The following is a 23,501-nucleotide window of genomic DNA, read 5'->3' as shown; positions in this document are numbered from 1 at the left end:
TACAGCTCTGGTTCCACTCGAGATAGCCCTTGTGAAGCCATCGCACAGAGCAACTTCGTCCGTAGTGGTGCACAAACGCATCGATGAAGATGCCGCTGCCGCTGTATGTGTACATAAAGGGGGCCATGGCCCGGTATACAAAACACAAACCGACCCCAACGCAGTAATGCGCTCGCTCGCACCAATACCAAAACCGCGGCCACCCGGCGGGGCGCGCGGATTCACGTGGGCCGGCAACGTGCGATCGGGCGCAAGTTCATGTTTCCCCCAGTTGTTTCTGCGTCCGTCTCATCCGGTGAATCTGGCGTTTCGGCCCACCGGGAGTGGGAGGGTGGGCCGCTATTGCAAACAGCGTGTGATGGGAAAAAAAGCTGTGCTGGAGAGAGCTGCCGGAGATTTCGCGCACTAGTCGTTGCATCTCTGCCTATCTTTGCCTTTGTGTCTCTTAATCTAGTTGCTGGTGAGCCTTTTTTTTGTTTGTTCTCCATCATACCGAGGTTGGTCGGTCCCCAAGCTCCGCACACACACAGGAACGCACGTGCGTTGACGAACGTTTGCAAGAGCAACAGGAACAAAATCTAAGCGGTGCGAAAAATCCACGCCCGTTGCACGGTATCATATAAACATCCCGAGCCAAGCATGCCGCCAGCACATGCCGATGCCGGTCGACGACATGCGGCGTATCGGATGGATGTCTCCAATGCTTGCACTCTTCGCCCGTCCCCGTCACACTCCAAAAGTCCACGGAGTTCTGGGTTTGACAATGAAATTTCTTTCCCTCGTGTTGCACCCGAGCGTGTGGATTACATTCTACCGTTTGCGCAAAAGGTAAACAGTACCATCTTGCTCTAAAGTGGGAACATCCCCCTTCCCCTATAACTTCTTCTTCTTTTTGGCATCTCACACACTGTGGTTACATCAGCTCCTGCATCGCACCCAACAACAACAACTCCTCCTTGAAGGCAGTTTGCTCACGCGAATGTACATACATTGCGGCCCCGTTTGCGCAAACACCACACGTGGAACCGAATGCGTAGTTACGTAGTTGGAGGAAGGATTTTTCCATTTCCCGTCGACAGGGGGTTGCCCGGGACAAACAAAAAAACGCCCCTCACCCGAAGATGCCATTCCCGGGAATCACTTGTCAGCTGTTGATTGGATTCACATTGAAAATTGCCCAACCTGTGCAAGTACACATTTCATGCTCTTCCAGCGCTTGTGGCGCGAAGGATTTCGGAGGGATACCATACACATCGGTATCCCCATGCATTATGGAACGGAAATGAATGGGCTCCCCCTCGGTGTGTGTGTGCATTTCTAACAGCGATGTTGAAATCATGCCCAATCTGCAATGGAGATCGTCCGACGTACCTTCGTCCCTCCGCCCGTGTTTCGGGGACACTGAATCATCTCCATGAGCGTACGGTGGTGAAGCAACTCAAACGCCCGGTTTAGCTTTAAACTTTGTGGATGGAAGGGAGGGTGAGGATTTAGGAAATTGATTGGACAAGATTTTAATCTCTCAAACCATTCGTCCCTGGTGGATGGATTATAGAAGGAGAAGGGATTTTTAGTTACATCGACCGAAACCTACACTGCTCGGGAGGTTGAAGAAGGGTACGGTTAACCTTAATAGGGTAAAATGCTGCGTGAGCGCTGGACGATGGAATGGAGCCTCCTGTAAGGCAGCAAAAACAATGAGTTGAACATTCTCCTCCCCCAGACACACCTTCTTCAAAATTTGGGACGATGGGGTGTATCGGATATCTAGCGGCATGGGAAGATATCGATATGATGAACTTTAGATGATGCGCAGTTATTGGCGTGTTTTCTTTTCCCCTTCAACGGAATTGCCTTATCTAGGCAGGGAAGATTTTCACGCTGGGAACTAATTAACAACTTTTCCATCGATCGGGTCCGCACACAAAAATGGTGAATGTATAATTCAAATCAATCCACAGGCCCCAGATGGAGGATAAGCTTCGTGTTTTTCGCTACACTTTTTCGCAATGAAATTCCGTAGAAAAATCCCAATTAATTTCAAGCTGTGTTGCCCCCCCCCCCCCCCCTCTTCAATCGAGCTTGAGTGGGTCCTTGATGTTGTACCTACCGTACCGTGCAGTTGCTGACACACACTCATTAACATTGGGCTTTTTCTCTGGAGCTCATGTTCTACATTCCTCCAAAAGGAAGCAACTATGTTTGCACGGAATGGAATTCCTCTTAGGAGATAATGTTTGTTAACGCTCTTCTCGTTGCTTGTATGATTTTCTCTATTGTATCCCACACATAAACACTCTACAGTTGGTTCTTTATGTTCGCGCATGTACAGTTTCTCTTGCAACATTCCTACGCAATTCCACTCGATAGCGCCTTCAATTGGCGCCTACGCGCGTACGGCTTTCCTCGGGCGCAAAAGCTCTTCAGTTCATTTTCCTCACCGCTGACTGCTGCCTGGGACACACGACGGAAGGACGATAAAATGGATACTTACCCAAAAGGCGCTCTCCCACGTGGAGCTAGCCAAGGTTGGCATAACCAACCAACACACAACCTCCACTGGGATGATCCCCACGCGTCGTCACTCGGCGAATGGCAGAAAGAGGGCGTGTGCTGTTGTTATTTTCTTCCCTGTCTAAAACATGCGGGACAATGCGGGAGAATGACTTTTAAAATTGCTAAGAAATATTATGCTTTGTGGGAGCATTTTCAAAACATTAATCTATTGTGTTGGATGCTCACTGTTGTTGCGTAAGATCAACACTCCGGTTTGACCTTTTAGCTGTTATTTTGCACGTTTTTTTTCTCTCTCATTTAAAATGCAGCAGGAACGAAGGACAAATTGTGTTCCATGCACAAGCAATAATGAAGAACCAACGCTTCTCATTACTTCACTCGCTGCACTGAATCACCGTTGGCCGCGGGGGTGTCGAGGGTGGTCTCAAGTGGGAGCTTAAGAGTCAGAAGGAAGTCCACTAGCCTAATGGTTGGCATTTTATCAAGCGTGTACACTTTCGCCGCTTTTCCAAGCTAGTCGAGCGTATTTCCACCATTTTACACGCTTCATTTAGCGCTGTAGCACTGCCCGAGGGAATAATCTAATTAATATGCTGGTCCACGGGACAGAAAGGGGCAACGGTTCGTCGTGCTTCGGTTAAACAGAACAAACCCACTCGACGACGACGGTCTGTGTAAAACTATAGCTGTGTATGGATTTTTATTAATATTTTTGCTTCACACGGCTCCACGCGGTTCGTTCTTCCTGTTTTATAGTAAAAAGAAATAATAACGTTATCATAGGATTTGTTTTAATATAATCGCGCTATCTTCTTCTCGTTCTTCTTCTTCTTCTAGTCGGCAACATTTCAAAGTAGTTGTATGGGAGTGTGTGTGTGTATATATAGACGATTTCTTGTTGAACCTTGATAGCCTTTTTCTCTAATACAATGCTGCATTCCGCACTCTTCCCTTCTTTCTTCTATTTCTGTCTCTTCCTATAGTGTTCTTGTTTGCTCTAACAGTCCTTTCTGCTTCTCCCATGTGTCTGTGTGTGGAGAGAGAATAATATTAATTATAATAATTGTAATAATAATCCTAATCCTTCCTTCCATCCCTTCACTAAAGTCTCTCTCATCATTATAAATTGCTTCGCCTTCTTGCTTTAGCACAAACGGTTGCACCATCCAATATACCTGTTAGTGGCTGTTCCTCCCTCCACTACAGAAAATGTAAATATTCGTATCAATTTCCAACTCCAGCGCCAGTTCTATCTTGCGTTGCGACCTTCCTGCTAGTCTTAAGAAACGTGCCGCATATTAAAATGGGGGAACAACGATCGCTAGAAACAGGCCCTACCCTATTCTGTGTAGTACTGATTCTGATGCATTGAACGGACGCCGCCGTTGGGGAAATAGACTTAACAGAAAACAATACAAAAAAAGAGAAAACAAAGTAACAAAACTTCTTTATCATTAAATACTCATGATTTTGCTTCCCAGCCCTTTGACGACCGTCATCGCACTACTCGCACTTATTCTTCACCGTTATCATAATCTGATTCGTTTGGTGTATCAGGTACAGGGCACTTACGAATACGGCATTAGCCCTGGGAGAGAAAAGAGAGCAAATGACAACACGAAAGAGTTATTAGAATTACAGTAAACAACATCGAAAATACAACTCATTTACGACACTTACTCTCCCTCCTTAAAGTACTCCTTTAGGGTGGTGCTAAACTTTTTGGAATACTTGACAAACTCCTTCTTCCGCTGCTCCACCGCCTGTTTGCCGGACGAGCCCGGTATAAAGCCGACCACTTCGTTAACCGCATCGAGCAGCTTTTTGATGGCACTGGCTATTTCTCTGGTGAAGGCAAAAAGGCAATAACAGAAAAATTGCGTTACTCACGCTGCGTATCGAGCGATAATTTGGGGTAAAACCCTGGTTTTAATTAATAATGGATGGATTGATTGCGAGCATATCTCAATACACAATTGAGGAAAGAGCATATGTGGGGAAAATATTAATTGCCACGCAGATACCGTCCAATTATGCATGCACAATCAAACAAACGGTGCGCACATTTGTGCTACAGGAAATGAGATACAGTTCGTAGAATTATTGCTGGATTTTTCGTAAAAAAAGCGAATTCATCACGAAAAAGAATTGATGTGTATTGTGTGCGCGTGTTTAATTAAAAAACGCAAAACCTCGCGTCCTTCTTTTTTGCTTACTTTATCGTTTCCAGGAACGTTTTCCTATCAGCGATCTCGTCCGGGATGCGGCTCAGGATTCGCTTCAGTGCGGCCGACTTTTTGTTCAGCTCCTGGAATGCATCCTCCGTCCGATTGAGCCGATATTCAATCACTGAAACGAAAAAAAACAAAAACAAGCAGGACAAACACGTGTGATTACAAAGGAGCATTGCGAACGGTCGAACGTACAGCGAGTGTAAATAACTTACAGTCCGTGTCTGTGGCCGCACCCTGCAGTCTGAGGATGCTTTCGTTCATGTTCACGTTGATGTCACCCTTCTTGATGATGCCCATCACCAGATCGTACGTCAGCCCCGGGTGGCTCTGTTCCGCCTTGGTCAGCGCGGCCCGGAGCGTCTGCGAGGCGACCACATCGCGCCGTTCCAGCTGCAACGGAATGGAATAGAGGGGAAAAGAGAGAGAGAGAGATGATGAGAAATCGTTCGTTATGCAATGGAGGAATGGGAAATTGGTGGCAGCATTCGATTTGAAGGGGGCATTTGCCAAACAGCAACCCCATTTAACGGCCACCCATAAATCGAGCTAGCAAATGGCAAACAGCACACGACCGATCGTCGTTTAATGTCACCACCTGTTTCCACATCCTGCGGTGTCGGAAATGCCACCGGTGGAAGGTGTGTGGTACTTTCCACCTCGAAGCAAAGTAAACACAGACGCAACCCGCCTCTACGCTCGCTTGGCTTCATGGCACACTCTGTAATCATTCGATTAGCGCTGTGAAAAGTGAATCGTAAACACCACATCCTGGTAATGAGCAACCTGTCTGTGTGAGTCGTATGAGGAAGTTGGAAGCCCCATAAGCAACGCCGTGCCAGGAAGTGGGAAAAAAGTGGTTTATGCAAAAAAGTTCGCACATTAAACGCGACCAGCCTTCGCTCTCTCGGCCTGCCAAGCCCCCCATAGAAGGACACACGCATACGGGCGCTAGAGAAACAAGAAAGACGACTTTCCCTGCCGTACCATGTTTCACCCCTTTTCGGGACATGACCGGGCAGGGGGGGCGAGGGGCTAGATTAGCGCGGTGGTGTGATGAAGCTTTTTTGCCATTACCTGGGACAATATCGGTCGTATCAGAATTGGCAGCACCAGGGAGGTTACGACGGGCGCATCATCTCCCATTGTCATCGCTTGCCAACACTCCTCCTGCTCGTGGCGAAAGGTGTGGGTGGTGGTGTTTGCCTGGGAGGTGGAACTGCTGGCTGTGGGTTGTTGTTTCGATTGCTTTTGGAAGGTTTGTGCCTTTATCAGCTTCAAGCAAAACACTCACACGGACGCTACACTTGTTATCGGAATGCGGAATGCAATGAATCACCACCCTTTATCACCGCCACCACCCCCACTGAACTACGCACAATAGTTTCGCGATAAAACACAGTCACGGAAATCGAGATCAGCTCCCCCCCTCTAGCACACTCTACACGACGACGACGACGACCTCCACAAGCGGACCTCTGCCAGTCAGCAGTTGTTGGCTCATTTGGACGGTGTTTGCTTTGGCAAAGAAGCACGCGACACTTTCCCAAGCCGAGCACGTTTTTCGCGTAACTGAACTGATTGGCAATTTGCGCAAAGACGCTTTTCGTTGATATTTGCTGTGTGAATTATTGCGCTGGCGAATATTGTGTTGTCTGTGCAGTAACTCTTTAGTGGAGCAACAAAAAACACGAAATAAAACCAGTTCACGTAAATATTTTCTGACGTTTCTCAGAAGTAGGTGGAGGGGGAGGAGCAGGTGAGCTTGTTGACGTTTGACGTGTCAATATTGGGTAGAACAGATGTGTAGAACAGTTGGGCGGTTTGTATAACTCGAAATGTTTCGTTGAAAACAGATTTTTAGATCTCTATTTTTGGATTTTTAATACTTGTTTCTGGTCGGATAGAATTCACAGAGCCAAAAAAATACTTAAATAATGCACAACAATTGATCACTTTACATCCATTTTTCTCAAAATCTTAAAAAATAATATTTCACCGTAGGTCGAAATATTTCCCTTGTGTGAAATATTACGCCGTTCTTCGAAATTTTAGTCCGAGTGGCATCGACCACTGTGCTTCTGTCAAGATAAAAGAAAAAAAAACAACAGGTATCGAAAGCACTGTCATAACAAAAGTTTGCCCTCCGCGGAATGTGTGCCGCGCTTGCACGTTGATAAAGAAAAACAGAAAATGCGTAGCAGCCATTACGGGGGCTGTTATTGAGCGCAATCGAAAGCATTTAGTTTCTCCGTGAATTCTCCGTTTTGTGTTTAGCAGTTGCCTAATTTTGTGTGTGCCTCCACGCGGTGGAATGTAAGTGCTAAAGGGGGAAGGGAAGGGGCTACGATCGTACGAAAGCTTCCCCTAACCTACAATTACATTGTTTTGATTGTTTGCAGGAGGAATTTTCAATCGCCCTACTTCCGTGATTCAGACGACAGCGAAGAAGAGGAAGAAATCGATCTCGCACCGTACATTTTGGCAGTGCGCCCCGACGAGCTCGAGGGGCTGGTAGAGTATCTGTCCGAGGGGGAAGACGTATCCGCGCCGGCCGAATCGTTCGACATGCCAAACGCCGACGAGAGCAGCGACAGCGATGACACGTACGAGGTGGAGGACGACAGCCAGATGTCCGACTCAAGCCTAGACTCGGACTCGGACGGGCAGGCGGAGGAAGATGCGGCGAACGGCAACAAGCCCGGAGCGGCACAGGCGTCCACCTCGAACGGCGAGGGCACGGCGGAGGAAGCGCCCGCCCGCCGTGTGATTGACGATTACGACGAGGACATGGAGGAGGACGAGGTGATAAAGGCGATCATTTCGGAGATCAAGAAACCGCGCTCGAAGCCGCCAGACATCCAGACGGAGGACTTTGTGGTGGATCTGTCGTTCCATCCGTGCGAGGACATACTGGCGGTTGGTACGTCGGTGGGCGATGTGCTGATGTACCGGTACGCGAACGACGCGAACGTGCTGGCGGCCACGCACGAGCTGCACACGAAAGCGATCCGCTGCGTGGAGTTCGTGCCCGATGGGAAGTCGCTCATCTCGACCGGGCGCGAGCGGTCGATCGTGGTGATGGATGCGGAGACGGGCAAATTCAAGCGCTTCTGGGAATCGGCCCACGACGAGCCGGTCTACTCGATGACGGTGCTCGGGGAGCATCTGTTTGCGACCGGGGACGACGATGGAGAGGTGAAGCTGTGGGATGTGCGTGAGCGGAATGCGGTGTTTTCGCTCCGTCCGGTGGAGGACTTTGTGTCGTCTCTGCTGGCGAACCAGCATCAGCAAAAGTACCTTCTGCTGACGAGTGGGGACGGTTTGCTCACAACAATTAACATTGCACAACGGTAAGCCAGATCGCGCGAAAACAGCAAGCATTTTTGGACATTTATCCTACTTTTTCCTCTTTTTGCAGCAAAATGTACGTGCAATCAGAACCGTACGAGGAGGAGCTCAACTGCATGGGAATGTTCAAGCGCGAAAGCAAGCTGGTGGTGGGCACGTCCAAGGGCAATTACTACACCTACAACTGGGGCCAGTTTGCGTACCACTGCGACGCATTTACCGGGCCGTCGGCGAGCGCCAACCGTATGGTACCGATCACGGAGCAGATTGCCGTCATGGCGGGCGAGGACGGCATCCTCCGGGCGATGCACATGGTGCCGGGGCGGGTGCTCGGCATCGTCGGGCAGCACTCGATGGCGGTGGACACGCTGGACATTAGCGGGAGCGGCGAGCTGATCGCGTCCAGCTCGCACGACAACGATGTGCGCTTCTGGAACGTGAAGTACTTCGAGGACTTTGACGGCATCAAGTACAACAGCAAGCCGGACAAGCGCATGCTGAGGCACAATCTGCCCTCGTCGCAGCGCACCAATGCGAAGGATTTCTTCGCCGGGCTGGGCGACGATGAGTAGCGGCCACGCGGGGCAGCCGTAGCGTGACAAGCACAGGGAAGGTAGGAGGGGGAGAAAGTTCTTTATTTTACATTAAGGTAATATTTTGTGTAATAACGTTTTGCGTGCTAAAAGCCAGTCCGAAAGGGCCCGTGTTACGCGTTTGCGGATCGGAATTGTGGTACGGAATCAGGAGATAAAATGCGATAAAATTGTTAAGCGATGAAAATAAAAATGTATTTTACCTTACTCCACAATACGCGGCCAGTGGAAATCTCACTTCAAACGCTCAACCGGCGGGCGTAAACGCAAGCTGTCAAAACGGCCGAGACAGCTTCCCCTTTTGGTTGTTTGTTTTGATCCCCGGCAAAGAGGGGGTTGTTTTCCCTGCAGTAGTACACACACAGGCACACGCGGAGAAGCGCACGGCACGTGAATATTGGCCAGAGGACGAAAGAAAAGCGGTGGAAAACTGGTCCCTCACCATCTCGTTCTCACGCCACGGAAACAAAGCAACGCAGAAACAATAGTGAGAAGTGTGGTGGTGTTTACGCGGTCCGTGCAATCGCCAAGTGTGCCAACATAGCCGGCTTGGAAAAACCAGGACGACGACACCGCCGCACACACTCCTCGTGCTGTTGTGGGTAGCGCAATAATCATCGTCGCCATCATCATCATCATCACCGCTGTTCGGGTTTTTCGGGGAACGAAGCGCATGCTGTCGGTGCCGCGGTGGTTGTGTTGTTGTTCTTCTTGCCAGTTTTTCGGCACCGCACACCGCAACGAGCATGCAAAAGTGCACCTGCACTCGCGCTCGCGTGTCAATCCAGTGCAATCGAACCGTTCGACGCATTTAGTAGTGCCGTCCCGCTTCGCCGTCACCCTGTCTGGGTCGTCCAAGTAGTTGGACCTTCTTGTCCCTTCTGTCCCTCACTACGTGCTCATTTTCCTCACTTTCCTTTACTAAGTTGCCGTTTTCCTCCCATCTCTCTTTCTCTCTGTCTCTCCCCACCCCCATCGAACCGGTCACGAAAGTGTGCTGCAGTGGGACATCTAATTATCTGATACGACAAAAAAAGGGTCTCTCTCTCTCTCTTTGAAGTGAAAAAGGTGGCCATAAAGCGACTGATTTACCGCACCATGATAACGTTCCGGCTGTCGAGCAGTGTGTACGCGTACGTGGGCTACCTGCTGCTGATGGTGTACTTCCTGTGGCCGGGCCGCTTCGCCAGCCTGTACGAATACATCGAGGGCGAAAACATCTACGATCAGCTGATACGCAAGACGACGAAAAACATCTCGCTGATGCGTAACGGGTTGCGGTGCGACTACAGTGAAGTCATCGAGGAGAACCTGTCCCTCTACCGGCCCCCCTACACCGAGGACATCATCAACAACAATGTGCGGCTGGGCGGGGAGTACTATCCGGAGGATTGCCTTCCGAGCTTCAGCACGGCCATCATCGTACCGTACCGGCAGCGCGAACGGCAGCTCAACCAGTTCCTCATCTACATGCACAACTATCTGCGGAGGCAGCGCATTCACTACCGCATCTTCGTCATCGAGCAGTACGACCCGAAACCGTTCAATCGGGCGAAGCTGTTCAACATTGGCGCAATGATTGCGATCGGATTCGACTACCCGTGTCTGGTGCTGCACGACGTCGACCTGATGCCGATGAATCTGGGCCATCTGTACGCGTGCTCGCGCAAACCGCGCCACATGTGCTCGAGCCTGGACGAGTTCCGGTACAATCTGCCGTACCGGGGCCTGTTCGGCGGGGCGGTAGCGATCGAGTCGAGCGTGTACCTCAACGTCAACGGCATGTCGAACATGTTCAGCGGCTGGGGCGGCGAGGATGACGATCTGTACGGGCGGCTGCAGAACAAGCAGATCGAAATCTGTCGCTTCAGCCCAACGTACAGCCAGTACTCGATGCTGAAGCACCGGAAGGAAACGCCGAACAAGGACCGGGTAGCGTTTCTCCGGAACGGCAAGCAGCGCTACCACACGGACGGGTTGAACTCGCTCGTCTACAAGCAGGTCGGCTTCAAGCTGCACAACCTCTTCACGCACGTGCTGGTGGAAACTTAAGTTAGGGAAGGGAACAGTGAAGGTTAAGAGTTGGGAAGGATTGTTTTTGGTGAGTCCTACTACTATTGTACACGTAATGGACATTAGTTTCCCGTAGGTGTTCAGTTGCATTCCCTAGCAGCGATAGGACAAATGCACGCACAATGATGTATTATTTAATGTTTAGTGATTTTAGCGAAGCTTTATTAGTTGTTTCAAGGTTTTAAGCAGTCCGTTCGTTTGCTTTGCTACGTTTAATCGCTTATTATGATAGTGCAGGTCGATGGAGAAGTAAGCAAATATTGCCTTAATAACGACAAAGAAAAAGAACGACATTAAGCAGCGCATAATGTTGGATCGCAAACGTTTTACAATTAATTCACGCGCTACTATTAGCTCCCACAGGAAGCAGGGGAGGAGGAGATGAAACAAGCAATACCAAAAAAAGGGGGAAGAAGAAATGGAAGCTAACATTATTAAATGCTCCTAAGCAAACAAGCGCAATTACAAAACACGTGGTGTGTGTGTGTGGTTCGATGAGCAAATCGAAGAGCACGTGTTTGGTTGAGTTTTTCCAAAATAGCAACACACACACATACACACCGTTTATGCTAGCAAATTACGAGCGCGACTAGAGATAGAGAACTTTTTTCCTATTTATTAATACACCCCTTCCCAGTAGGGTAGCGCACTAGGGCGAGCTAGGGCGAAAGTTACTAGAAATTAAACAAACAAACAAAAAAAAAAAACGAAAGAAAAATCAAACAAAAAATACAACCTTAAAAATGCATAGTTTGTAAGTAGGTACACAGTTTTACAAATTCCAATTGAAGAAGCAAAAGAGAACAAAAGCAAAACACCTTAAAAGAGCATATAGACTCTTACCCCCCAATACACACACCAAACAAAAAGAAAAAGAACATAATGCGAAAAAAAGAGTAAAAGGTAATGACCCTTCTCTTATCTCCGTTTTTTTGCACTCATTAGCAAAAGCACGACAAAAAGTGAAACATACAACAACAAATTTTGCTGCGTGATATGAACAGAACACAAAGGTCGGGGGGAAACAAACATTCAAAGGTGCAAGATTTTTAGGATCGCAATTAAGTTATAACAATTTCGAAATTACCGTACTAAAAACTAAGCAGCGAGCAAAGTAGGGGAGTGCAGAAGAAAGGAAAAAGGGGGGGGGGGCTGTTAGAAATTTAATTGCAGTTTTTAGACTCGTACTTAGCAAAAGAAACAAAAAAACCAAACTCAATAAATAAAATTCTACTTAATTAATGAAATTTTTGTTTGGTTTGTGTGAAAAGTAACGAAAGGACTTGAAAAGCAAAGAGAACAATTCTAGCTGACAGTGGTGCCCTCTAACGGTCGTTCTTTTAAACTCATCACGTGTTCGTTTAGCGCACCGGCCTGTTTTCCCCTCGATCAAGTTAGCACCGACGGGTTGGCTTGAGTACGCGTGCTCATTACGCCAGTCTTCAAACGCCAGTCTCGCATGCGCTCCACACTCAACTGGATAAGCGACGTGATAAAGTGTCAAATTCTAAACATAGCCAAACCACCCCCCCTCCCCTTCCCTTCACAGCGTTCCATTATTCTTTATCGTTAATGTGAGCGGCATTTCCTTACCCCTTTTGCGCCGAAATGATGTAGTGACGAATTATCCAGTGGAGAGCGGCTGGTACGCAGCAGCAGCACACGCGCGCGCAACCATTTCGTGCCCATTTCGGCCCACCCGTCCGGACCCGCGATCTCATAAATCACGCGAGCATCGCGAGCAGTGTTGTTCCGCTTTCCTTCCGTGGACTTCGAGCCTCCGTGACGGGACGCGAGGTGTTTGATGCCACCACCACCACCATCCCTCACGATAGATGGAAAAGCAACTCCTTCTTGGATGCGCACTTTTTCTCCATAATTCACTGCACGGCCGCTAAAGCGCAACCATGTGTGTGAGTGCGAGCGTGTGTGTCGTGTGCGCGTAATCGACGCGCCAGACACGTTTCCGCACTTTTCCGCGTGCGCGTGAGTGCACGCCCGATCGGGGAGTAGTAGTTGGAGCGCGCGCTTTTCCCCCTCGAACCCGATAGGATGCATGGCCATAGCGATGGCGTGAATTATCGCACTCGGGGTAATTAATTTTTATTAATCGTTTTCCAGTTAGCGCCGTGATTTATGCATCGTGCGGGCTCGTGTGTGTGTGTCTGTGTTTGGACGCGCTGACCTCATGTTCTTCCCTTTTTTTACCTTCACGCTTGCTGAGGAGGAGTTGAAGAAGTCGAAGCAGATGAAGAGAGAGCTACCGAACGCTGATGAGCCTGAGCATGATCATTAGAACGAAGAATGAGATCCACTCACTCGAAAGGAAGTACTCCCAACATCGTGAGAAAGTCATCCTTCGTGAGGTGAAGCTAATTATCCGTTTCATTACAGTACATCACTCTCCCCAACACTCTTTCGAGTTAATGAGTAAAAGAGCTGCGAGAGCAGCAAGTTTGTTGCTTGTGTAACAAATCAATCTCTGTCCAGTAGGGATTTGCTCACATACGGTAAGGTGCACAGGACCTCACCATCAGCATCTCGGAGTCTGGCCAACGCCTTCCATAAGCATGAGCGCTATTATCCGGTGAATTATTAGTTTGTGATTGATTGAACAAAAAAAAAAAAAACACACACACACATGCACCCCTCCGGAGTTGATTTAAATAGTTCCAGTTCCATTGTCCCCTTTCGTTGGCTCCAACACACCCTGGCCCCCTTGCGGGAGATTATGTCGTTTGTGTGCAATCATTTGAAAATTTTATGGCAATCAGATTACTTGCCATTTGCTTTGGCTGCAAACACACAAACGTGCTTCAACTGCACTACATGCACAGATATATGAGCGGGAGGTTTTTGCAATTGAATGCTCACAACTGGAACGACGCTTTATACCTCACCTCACGGTGTAGACAACTTTATTACGCCTGGTCAAGAGCGCTGCCGGGAGGAGTGTTCAGGAGTTGTGGTCAGTTTGTGCGAGAATTATGATGGCGAAATGTCGGTGCGTTGAGAGTTCCTATCAAACTTTTACCACCCCGAAAACGAATGGACAAAGAAATGGTTGGACCTATGTTAGCTCTCTCTCTCTCTCTCCTATCTCCTCCTAGCAGAGTGCTGGAAGTGTAAGCATTCAATGTGGAACACACATTTGCTTCGAAGGGCAACCTCATCGGCCAGTGTTCTGATCTCCAACGCCCACAGAATCAGACACAGAACTGACCGTCTGGTCCAGGGTGCTTGTCCAGGGTGCTTGTGTCATGCCAATGGCTCGCGAGTGAGTGAGACCTCCACACACACACCTCCTCTTGTTCCTTCATAAATATCTGAGCTAAAACGGTTCCCCACAGCGTGAAAGTCCACTCGAGGAACCTTTTCGTGCGACGTTTTTTTTGGGCGGATCTTGCGGGAAGAGAGTAGGGCGTCTTGGAAAGCTGTTCCTCCAGATTACTGATCTGGATGTATGGAACGGGTGTGACATCGCGTACAGGAGACACGCTCCGGGCCAGACAACAATGAACTGACGAGATCTCTACTTCTGCTGCTTCTGGTGGTAGTGGTGGTGCTGCTGCTGCTATCTGAGACACAACACCGAGGGCATATTACTATTGTACCGTGTTTATTGTTACGGTTACGATCTTGTTTATTTGTTAATTTATTTATGAAGAAACTTCCTCTCCATGTGCATGGAACGTTCCGGCTCAGTGCAAAGCAAGATTGGACTGGGCTGGGTTACGCTCAGGTGAGGTGGAAAGGAACGGGCCCAAGATAGCTGCTTGATTGCTGCTACTGTGGCGCTAGAAATAAACTCCATACTTTAGTAGCACCACCTATGTTAATCGAAGTTCGAGCACACGGATGGTGATTCTTGTCCGGTTTGCCGCACCGGATATCTCCATTCCCTTGCCCCCTGTGTCACCAAACCGACGGGTTCGGGTTCTGAGCTGGCTACATGGCTTGAATACATCTAATTTAAAATCCAACTTGTCTCGTGGCTACGATCATGGGGACGTCCAGACGAAAGGAAATGGATTCAACGGCGTAGTAGTGTAACACACGCACGTACGCTACGCTACGCTCCATTGACAACTCATCCGGTGACCTGGAGCAAATGTGAATGGAGATCGAGTACCGAATCCGGCATGTTGGAAGCGATCGAAGGATACTGCATACATTTGCACGATCGAGTGCTACTTTTGGTTACAAAATTATGCACAACCTTTCTGCATTCGTCAGAAGGTCTGATCATCTGCCACCTTTTAATAGCAGCTCGTTCGATTGCAAACGTCCAAGTATTCACATCGAACAAGTACACTTTGGCGTTTTGAATTAAAGCCCCTGTTTCCGAACGAATGGCCAAGGCGGCAAAATGTCACATTGAATTAATTTCGCCATCATCATCATCATTGTTGTTGAACGTCTATTGCCCGGCGGCTCGAATTTCATTATCACTATCTGGCGCAGTCATTCTAGGCATCTTGGAAGGTTCTATTGACTTTGCCTCCCATTGACCAGGCGCAAAGTGCGATCGTACTCGCCCTAGCTGGGCGCGTTAGTCATTGTGCGGTGCACCGGCCGCCAGAGAGCGAACGAACCTTCAAAACCGTCGCGATGCGTAGGCGATCGTCGATCGAGTGATCGAGAACGGGTGGTTTTATTATTATTTCTCCCCTCCCCTCCCCGCCCCCCTTCCCACCCAGAAAGTAGAAGGTTTTATTGTGAGTGTAAGAATAAGCAGCCAGTGGAGAAACAATGCTCCATCTGTCAAATGCCCCCGGAGGTACAAACTGGAATGGCGCCGCACCTATCGGAACCCGATCACCTGTTAGGTTCCAGTCGGAGGTTTCAGTCGAATCGTTTGGGAGGAATATTCAATAAGTGCAAAAATTAATAAAGCAACAATCATGCAATCCATGCAAGCGGGCTGGATTACGGAGAAGCCACGGGGAAAGATCGGCTACATCGCGATCATCTAGAGCGATTTGCATTTGCAGTGCAAACATTGTACGGCTTTGAGCTTTGCGTTGTACCGAGCTTCTTGGATTGGGGAAGGGGAGGAGGCACACAATGTAAGGCAACTCCCCCCGCTCGGGACACGCATAAGTCACATGACTCAACGACTCGGGACACACTAAGTCTCGCTTTAGTAGATCGACGGGGCGCCCGGGCACCGTGAAGACGTGTCAATGTCAGAAACCGTCAGAAACCGCAAACGTGTGCTCGGTGTCGATCTGGACAATTATTCATATTTAACATAATTGAAGGCGCAAAAAATGAAGGCGAATTTGTCGTGTTGTCGATCACTGAACTGGCGCGGTGAGTCATCAGGCAGGCCCTGCTGTTTGTATGATAGAGGCTGTTGTGTTATGCTCACTTATTAAAAAGGGATCATTAATTCGGGGTGTTTGTTTGGTGTTCCACTCTAATACTTCGGAGTTCTTTGCACCATTTACTACGCATTGACCTCTTGTCAAACCAAACAGAAAATGCAGCCAAATGTGGTCGTTGATCTCTCTTTCTCTCTTGGCTTTTGTCGGTAAAATAGGCAACATCTCAACAAATTAGTCAACACCTTTCCGGGACAATCAATTTGGTGTTGTTTTGGCTTAAAAAGGAGCTCCGTTGAGGTTGTGAAAGATCAGCAGGAGACATTATCGAAATGCAAAACACACATAATTCTGATCTTTATAAGCAAAACCATCCAAAAAAAAACTGCCCTAACGATCGCACCGATACTGATAGGAGTAAATAATCATTTGCTGTTAAATTATTGCAAACCCGGTTCGGTAAAATATTCATAATCCATATTTTTATGGCCTTCCCCAAAACAAAGCTTCTTCCTTTTTGTTTTTGCTAAAGAGAAAGTTTGACAATTATATGCAAATACGGCTCATTTAGGCACACGCTTCCCCTTGTTGGGGCTTGTAGCGCGGACTCCTCGTGTGTGTTAACGACTTTTTCTCGCCTTTTCTTGGAAGGATCCCCCATTGTAACACCCCCGAAAAGATCGGACACCAATTAACATAATCAAAATAATCACTCCCTCCCCCTCCAACCACCTTTTCCAGCTCCATCAAGCTCCACTGATTATTAGTCACAATAAATCGGTTTCAAAACGACTTAACAGTTCTTTTCTTTTTTTTGGGAGAAGGTGAGTTTGGTTAATGATTTTGCATTCAAATTTGCCTCAACCTTTCAACCACCAACCAGCAACCTTGAATCAAAAGGAAGGGGGAGAATCGGACGGAGGGAGTGTAAATCAGATTTATGAAAATCTTTCATTGTCGCCAAATTGACGAGACGTAGCCGCCATCACCGTCAACCGTCAGCACCATCTCCACTAAGCGCATGAAATATGAATGAAAACGCCAGCCAGCCAGCCAGCCAGCCGCGAATGGAACGTGCGCTCCACCATAGCGACGCTAAAAACGCAGCAGCGCATCTTACGCACGGTCGCGATCAGGCGTGCGCGCGCGCCACAACTCGTTAATGCGCAAAGCGCACCATTATAATAATTTAGAGGCGATTTAGCGTTTAGCGGGATGGCAAAAGGGGGGAAAAATTAAAGACACAATACAACAACAAAAAAACGGCACACACACACGCCCCTCTTTTAAGATCTGTCAGCAACCTGTTAATGTTTTCGGACAGCCGCACAGCCAACAGCCACGCGGCGGTTTGGCGCCACTTGCCGCCACACTCGGAGCGGGCTGTGGGTCTCGGGTTGTGGTGTCGGTTTTTTCTTTCTTCTGTTTCGTTCCTGTTGGCTGTCGTGTTGATCAAGTTTGACAGCACGGACAGGGCACACTGCTTTGGTTTCAGAGCAAAATAGGAAAAAAAAGAGGCTGGACCACACCGGGCACGCCATCGGAAACAGTACGCGTACGTCTAAGCGGGGTCATGCGGAGGCGTAGCTGCATTTAATAAATTGTGTTTGAGACATAATACACACAAGCTACATGGAGCAACGACAACAACGGTCCGTCATATTGGACCAGGAAGCACGCGTACGGGGTACCGGGGTTGTGGTCAAATTCCACGTCACACGCATACAAACTAAAGCAGCTCGCAGTGTTAGACTTCCAAATGGAGTCTATGGCAAGAACGTGTGGTTTAAAGGAGGCAACAAATTACCATTTTGCTGATGGTACTCACTTCCGGTGTGTGAAGCGAGTGAACCTTGAAGCACTTTACACGCGATGTTGAAAATCCAAAAGGTGGTAATAAATGGAGATGAGTCTTGTTTGCTCTGATGTTGTGCAATCATAATTCCAATATATCCTCCGTTTTTTGCCCAAACTTTAATCCCCGTGTGCCATCCAAAAAAGGAATCATTCGGTAGTGGTACCTGTTCACAGGCGCACAACCTGATCCTCCACAACCGACCCGTAATCAGAGTGACTGCAGGAAATGACGCAATTCGGAGTTACTCTCCCTTCTTTAACTCTTTATTAGTTTTGCACCGTGTGCATACAAACACTCGTACGATCATCATAAAATCAATCTTTCGCTCTCTTATCTCTGGACAGCAAGATGTTTCTTTTTGCAACGTTCAATTCCCTTCTTACTCGCCTTGCACTCCAAGTCACAGTGTGGCCCAACCTTCAATCTCAGGTGGCGGTGGCGTGCGAACAAGTTTATGGCAGCCGCCGCCGCCAGTTGTTACGAGAGCGCCGAACAAACTGAAACCGATCGAGGGATGTGATCGTAAAAATCGGTCGCACTTCAACCCTCCCCCCCCCCCCCCTTAAAGTGCACTAAAATGGCGTGTGGCTTTATCATCTCTTTCACTCGGCCCAAGACTCGGCATTCAGTTCTCTGCAACGTTGGTGGTCTTTGCTGTGCATTGGCAGCGCAGGAACACCTGGGCGTACTACTACTACGCCATCATGATCATCATGATCATTATTGTACAAGCGTTTGCGACCATTTGTTGCGCCTTTATGAGTTGTTATATTGCGTTATTATTGGACACGGCTACACCCAACCGACCGACGCTGGATATGCGTGGTAGACAGGCGAAGGTCTCCGTGAACGGACGCCACTGCCCCAATCTGAAAGAGGATGATCACATCCCTTCAGCAGTATTTTGGGAGCATTCAAACCTCAAGTGCAAATCACACGGTAGCATAAATGTGACGGCCATGTCACGCGGCGTAGGAGAGATTGAAGAGGATGTTCGGGGTCGACTACGCGGGATCGATTTCGGGAGGGGGAAACGGTGATGCAACCTCATCCGATCGATGGGGTTTTGTGATCGATCCGTGAATGTATGTAATTGGGTCGACAATTGGAGACGAGAGATTCAAAAGACATCATCATCATCAACATCCAGCCCTCCAGGCTGTTGTTTGTGAACCGAACGGAAGCCGTCTTGAAGTGACACGAACGTAACAATAGCGCTGGGAGGTGCTTGTAGGGTGCTCCTTTTTGTGAAGCTGAGAATCCGCTGGTATTCGTCCCCCACTTGATTATTGATGTCTCTTAATGTTTTACTACCAAATTAAGATTGTGCTTGCGAACTTTGCCATTCTTGTCCGATTGGTGCATTCTCAGCGTGAGCTTCCTCTGTCCTCTTCGAATGAAAACACATGTTCCGTGGCCTCCGTCACATTCTTAATAAACTCATTTATTAACATGTACGCCCTAAAGCAGCAACCCCAGTGGAAAGTCTACAACCGGGCAAACAAGTGTCTGCTCGTTTACTTCGCCCAGCCGCATGCCAATACAGCCCGATAAATATGCAAACAATCGGAATCCGATCGTGCTTGCCAGCGTTCGGCTAATGATGACATAAATAAGCGCACGGCTCTGTACCATTTTGGAGACGCGCCGGGGGAACGCTAACAACAACCCCTGGCGTTGACGATATGCACCGCCGGATAGCCAAACTGTTGCGGAAAGAGCTCTGTTGCTGTTGTGTCGTGATAAATCTTCCCAAAACTGTACGCGGCAGATGCGAGAATAGTGCCATGACAAACTGTGACTTCATCGGATGACAAGTGATTCACGCGACGTATATGGCGTGTAGCCTCCGCTTGTGGCGTGGCATTTGCATATTCTCACCTGTACGCTCGTGTTTGTTTTTGAGTTAAATAATTGGCCGAAACATTCTGTCCCAAAACAAGCAACGGAGCTCAATAATGCATTCGCTCTGGGGAGGAGGACATTGTTTCACGCAGTGGTTGGCTCGATCGATCGATCGACAGTGTTCGAACACGAAACCGATCACTTTCACGCGGGTGTCGCGTGGGCGACTTGAGCATTCATCTTCACCAGTTTCGTCTTTGGTGGAGTTTTTTTTTTGGGAGACGAAAACAAGTCTAAAACGATCCTAATAAGCAAATACGGTAACACGCTTGTGTTTCATCGTGCCAGGCCTAATCTGTGGCAGTTTTTGGGGGATAGTGGGAGATCACATAAAAATCGCTAATTTATCGCACACGAATTGGTGGTCGAAGAGGTGCTAGAGCTGAAATTAACTAATATTTTATTTCACCTTAATTAACGCTATTAAACAAATTTACGAGCAGAGCAGAGCGTTTAGGTTGAAATAAATTAGCCATTGTCCAGCAGCTAAAGGTGCATTTGGGTACGGAGAAAAAGGGCAGCCAACGAACCATCGCAGCACTTGTTTTGTTGAAGCGGCTCAGTTTTCCCTTTTTTTAATTCACCTGCTGGGGGTTGGTGGCTTTTCGCTGGGAAGTTGGTCACAGAGATAGCGCCACGGAGACACTCCACACGCGTGTAACTTTGACATTTTGGGGCCCTCTGTGTGCAAGCGTATGTGTAACATAATCCCTATTACGCGGGCTTGGAGACTCTGGTTTTATGTGTGCCTTCGGGGGCCTTTTGCCTGCAAGGTGCGGTTTTTGAGGCTGAGGTTTTATAGCGCGTCTGCATTTATGTCGTTTCGAACGTCATTTACAGCTCATCGACACTCTCGTTCGCCGTTAATGGGAGTCTGCGTTGATCGGGGCTGGGGTTTTGCGCATTACGATCTGTAGAGCAGAAAAGGATAGGTAGATAATCCGGGTCAGTTTATTTAATCCGATTGTGACGTACAGATTCCGTAGTACAGCACAACGACAGCACGAAACAGTACAAGAATATGGCAAATTGTGTGGCAGAGCGCAGCAAGAGACATGGTGGAACTGATGGATAGGTGAATAGATCTAGTGGAACAAGAATGAGGAGTTAAATCTAACAAAACTGTTTAAATACTCACAAGGTAGTTGGTAAACATTGGCTCAAATCAAACATCATCAGCTATCTGCAAACAACATTGAACTCGTATAAAACAAGAGCTCTGAAGCACTAAGTCAATCAAAAGACGATCAATCGAATCGGAAGTCGTTTAAGCTGCAACTGTAATAAAACAGTGAATATAAAATGTTCAACAAGCTGCACCTTGTGTCACTGCTAGCATGTGGACTGTTCGTGATCGCGCAGGTAATGTCCATTCGATCAACCATTAACCATTTAATCTTCCCCAAAATCCAGTTACCTTCTGCCCCTTCCTTTGTAGGCTAACACGGTTAAGAAGTGCGAGAATAAAATGCCAGCCTCACTCAAGAGCCAGCTGTGTGAGATTCGCAAGTACAAACTGCTCGACACTCCCGATATGGACAAGCATATGGATTGCGTTATGAAGGCGCTCGATTTCGTTCGGCCCGATGGAACGGGTGATGTGAGTAGCGTTGAATGCATTGTCTTTAGCTGACATTTCGAACTAGCTGCTTCTGTTCTAATTACTTGCTTCGCAGTACCACAAACTGATCAAACCGCTGAACGCGATCGAGAAGGACCGGAAGCATGATTTCAACCTGGAAAAGTGTGGCGGACAAACGCAGCACCTGCCGGTTGGAAAACGTGCCAATGCTTACTACAAGTGTTTGGTGGAGTCCACGTCTGGCGACGCGTTCAAGAAGGTGTTCGACACGGTGGAGTTGGTGAAGGCGAAAAAACTGCCAGCCTTGTCACAGTACACATCGGTTGTGGATAAGATGATGAAGAAAATCGATGACAAGATTTGCAACTAAAGAAAGGACCTACGATGGATATGTAATGAAGATTAAATAAAGCTATTGCCATATTGATGCATTATAATTTCTGGGATTATGTTGATGCTGTTATTTTAGATAAGATCACCGATTACTTCCAAATCTCTCAAAGTTGTGAGAAACTGTGACTTACGTATTTGTTGGTAAATCACTTACTGTATTTTTCCGATCCTCAAGATCACAAGCAAGCAAGAAAAAGAAAAAAAATGGATAAAAGTTGTTCAAATTGTTCAAAGAAGTGGAAGCATTATCACATGATTGGAAACGTTACATGATCATGATCATGTTCTTTGAATTGAATTGTGTAATATGATTTTGTGTATGCTAATGATGCTCTAATCATAAATGAAGCTACTGGTTCTACATACGACATACAGTATAAGCGACCTAACGAAGGACCAAACGAAGATCGTTTTTCCATCTGAGACCGCTTTATTATCCTTAGGCTAGAATAGAGCTTGCTCTATAATATCTACAAAACGTTTGCTTGAACATGTCGGCTGTAATGGCAAAAAGAAAAAGAAGATATCTGTTAACTAGTTTGTCGTCTTGGCAATGTTTGATGTTTCATTTTGTTTAGTTAGCACCAGCTGTTTATGTCATTGTGCGCTTGATCTTTGTGGAGGTATAAAATACCTCAATCGATTAATAATCACCCGTAGTAGCGAAATAGTAGTCACTCTTGAATCGAATCATGTTTGGAAAGCTGTTACCTTGTGCCATCCTAGTATGGTGTCTGTTTTCCTTGGGGCAGGTAAGTCCAACGAAGGTTTTTCCAATAAAATCAAGTTAATTTTGCAGCTTTTCCTTTAGGCCAGACAAGAGGAAACGGTTGAAGAATGCGAAAGGAACATCCCCGCATCGCTGAAAGGACGCGTCTGTGAGCTTCGTCAGTACACAGCCGTGCAAGGGAAAGATATGGACAGTCACATGCAGTGCGTACTGGAAGTGCTGGGCTTTGTGGAAGATAACGGGGAGCTTGTGGTGCGTATATTAGTGATCTTTCCCCACCAATCCATTGTGGCATTATGTTCCATTTTTTTCCTCAATTTAGTTCCAGGAGCTTCTTGGTGTGCTGAAAATGGTTGATCCCGATGAGGATCACGCTGGCAGTATGAAAAAGTGTAACGCCGAAGCTGAGAAGGTGGATACTTCAAGCAAAGCGAACACCTTCTACACGTGCTTTTTGGGTACGAGCTCGGCACAGGCTTTCAAGTACGCGGTGGACTACGTGGAGCTGCTGCGCGCTGGAAAGCTGGACATGGGAACAACCTTCAATGCTGGCCAGGTGTCAGCATTGATGAAGCAAATTGATGATGGGCTGTGTAACTGAATGATTTGCGAATGATTTGAATAAAGCATAATATACTGAAGAGCATTGAACAACGTTCTGTGTTGTATTTATATGAAAATATACAGTGAAGTCTCCGTAAGGTGAATCTTCAAGGGACTGTCAGCTTAGAGAGATATTCATGTTTGGAAAAACGAATGAAGTTGTTTCTATGAATATCCTAGAAATCACAAGAAAAACTTGGCATCCTTGGGTCAATATTTTTCTGAACTGTGTTTTAAAATTCATCTTAGAGAATTAAGGCTGCCAAATTGCATATGCAACTTATAGAATATTTCATTTAGGGAGGTATTCATCTTGAAGAGACATAAAATATATGGAA

General features: G+C 47.5%; 5 protein-coding genes across 6 annotated transcripts in view; 4 read left to right on the top strand and 1 right to left on the bottom strand.

Annotated features, from left to right (window-relative positions):
- Positions 1 to 8,907, top strand: part of LOC120958415 (WD repeat-containing protein 55 homolog) — a 29,767-nt gene extending 20,860 nt beyond the window's left edge. Inside the window, exons 1-3 of one of the 2 annotated variants that reach the window (XM_040381211.2) lie at positions 6,853 to 7,064; positions 7,151 to 8,101; positions 8,170 to 8,907. In XM_040381211.2, coding sequence (XP_040237145.1) covers positions 7,063 to 7,064; positions 7,151 to 8,101; positions 8,170 to 8,671 — 1,455 coding nt within the window. In that variant the 5' untranslated portion in view covers positions 6,853 to 7,062 and the 3' untranslated portion in view covers positions 8,672 to 8,907. Of the gene's footprint in view, positions 1 to 6,852; positions 7,065 to 7,150; positions 8,102 to 8,169 lie in introns of those variants that run through there. The other variant, XM_049608898.1, reaches the window with a different exon arrangement.
- On the bottom strand, positions 3,187 to 6,489 carry LOC120958417 (programmed cell death protein 10). Its single transcript, XM_040381213.2, has 5 exons — positions 5,826 to 6,489; positions 4,964 to 5,141; positions 4,734 to 4,866; positions 4,198 to 4,362; positions 3,187 to 4,105 (listed from the first exon to the last, which is right to left on the bottom strand). The coding sequence occupies exons 1-5, from the start codon at positions 5,898 to 5,900 to the stop codon at positions 4,021 to 4,023; spliced, it is 636 nt and encodes a 211-aa protein (XP_040237147.1). The 5' UTR covers positions 5,901 to 6,489; the 3' UTR covers positions 3,187 to 4,020.
- A 94-nt stretch (positions 8,908 to 9,001) lies between the features above and the next one.
- Positions 9,002 to 11,886, top strand: LOC120958416 (beta-1,4-galactosyltransferase 2). Its single transcript, XM_040381212.2, has one exon. It carries the CDS (start codon positions 9,791 to 9,793, stop codon positions 10,742 to 10,744), a length of 954 nt encoding a protein of 317 aa, XP_040237146.1. The 5' UTR covers positions 9,002 to 9,790; the 3' UTR covers positions 10,745 to 11,886.
- A 7,692-nt stretch (positions 11,887 to 19,578) lies between these two features.
- On the top strand, positions 19,579 to 21,867 carry LOC120957690 (37 kDa salivary gland allergen Aed a 2-like). Its single transcript, XM_040380009.2, has 3 exons — positions 19,579 to 21,217; positions 21,294 to 21,455; positions 21,532 to 21,867. Exons 1-3 carry the CDS (start codon positions 21,158 to 21,160, stop codon positions 21,805 to 21,807), a joined length of 498 nt encoding a protein of 165 aa, XP_040235943.2. The 5' UTR covers positions 19,579 to 21,157; the 3' UTR covers positions 21,808 to 21,867.
- A 580-nt stretch (positions 21,868 to 22,447) lies between these two features.
- LOC120958019 (37 kDa salivary gland allergen Aed a 2-like) lies at positions 22,448 to 23,214 on the top strand. The gene is made up of 3 exons (XM_040380556.2): positions 22,448 to 22,582; positions 22,642 to 22,812; positions 22,883 to 23,214. The coding sequence occupies exons 1-3, from the start codon at positions 22,523 to 22,525 to the stop codon at positions 23,159 to 23,161; spliced, it is 510 nt and encodes a 169-aa protein (XP_040236490.2). The 5' UTR covers positions 22,448 to 22,522; the 3' UTR covers positions 23,162 to 23,214.
- Positions 23,215 to 23,501: the final 287 nt, after the last annotated feature.

The sequence above is a fragment of the Anopheles coluzzii genome, chromosome 3, assembly GCF_943734685.1.
Source record: "Anopheles coluzzii chromosome 3, AcolN3, whole genome shotgun sequence".
Lineage (NCBI taxonomy): Eukaryota > Metazoa > Arthropoda > Insecta > Diptera > Culicidae > Anopheles > Anopheles coluzzii.
Note: the sequence above shows the minus strand (reverse complement) of the source record. Positions and strands in the feature narration are given on the sequence as shown.

Coding starts and splice junctions, on each gene's coding strand:
- LOC120958417 (XM_040381213.2), bottom strand. CDS start 5,900: ATGACAATGGGAGATGATGCGCCCGTCGTAACCTCCCTGGTGCTGCCA. Junction 4,867..4,963: donor TGCGGCCACAGACACGGACT/GTAAGTTATTTA, acceptor TTTTCGTTTCAG/TGATTGAATATCGGCTCAAT. Junction 4,363..4,733: donor ACGTTCCTGGAAACGATAAA/GTAAGCAAAAAA, acceptor TGCCTTCACCAG/AGAAATAGCCAGTGCCATCA.
- LOC120958416 (XM_040381212.2), top strand. CDS start 9,791: ATGATAACGTTCCGGCTGTCGAGCAGTGTGTACGCGTACGTGGGCTAC.
- LOC120957690 (XM_040380009.2), top strand. CDS start 21,158: ATGTTCAACAAGCTGCACCTTGTGTCACTGCTAGCATGTGGACTGTTC. Junction 21,218..21,293: donor GACTGTTCGTGATCGCGCAG/GTAATGTCCATT, acceptor CTTCCTTTGTAG/GCTAACACGGTTAAGAAGTG. Junction 21,456..21,531: donor GGCCCGATGGAACGGGTGAT/GTGAGTAGCGTT, acceptor CTTGCTTCGCAG/TACCACAAACTGATCAAACC.
- LOC120958019 (XM_040380556.2), top strand. CDS start 22,523: ATGTTTGGAAAGCTGTTACCTTGTGCCATCCTAGTATGGTGTCTGTTT. Junction 22,583..22,641: donor GTCTGTTTTCCTTGGGGCAG/GTAAGTCCAACG, acceptor CTTTTCCTTTAG/GCCAGACAAGAGGAAACGGT. Junction 22,813..22,882: donor AAGATAACGGGGAGCTTGTG/GTGCGTATATTA, acceptor TCCTCAATTTAG/TTCCAGGAGCTTCTTGGTGT.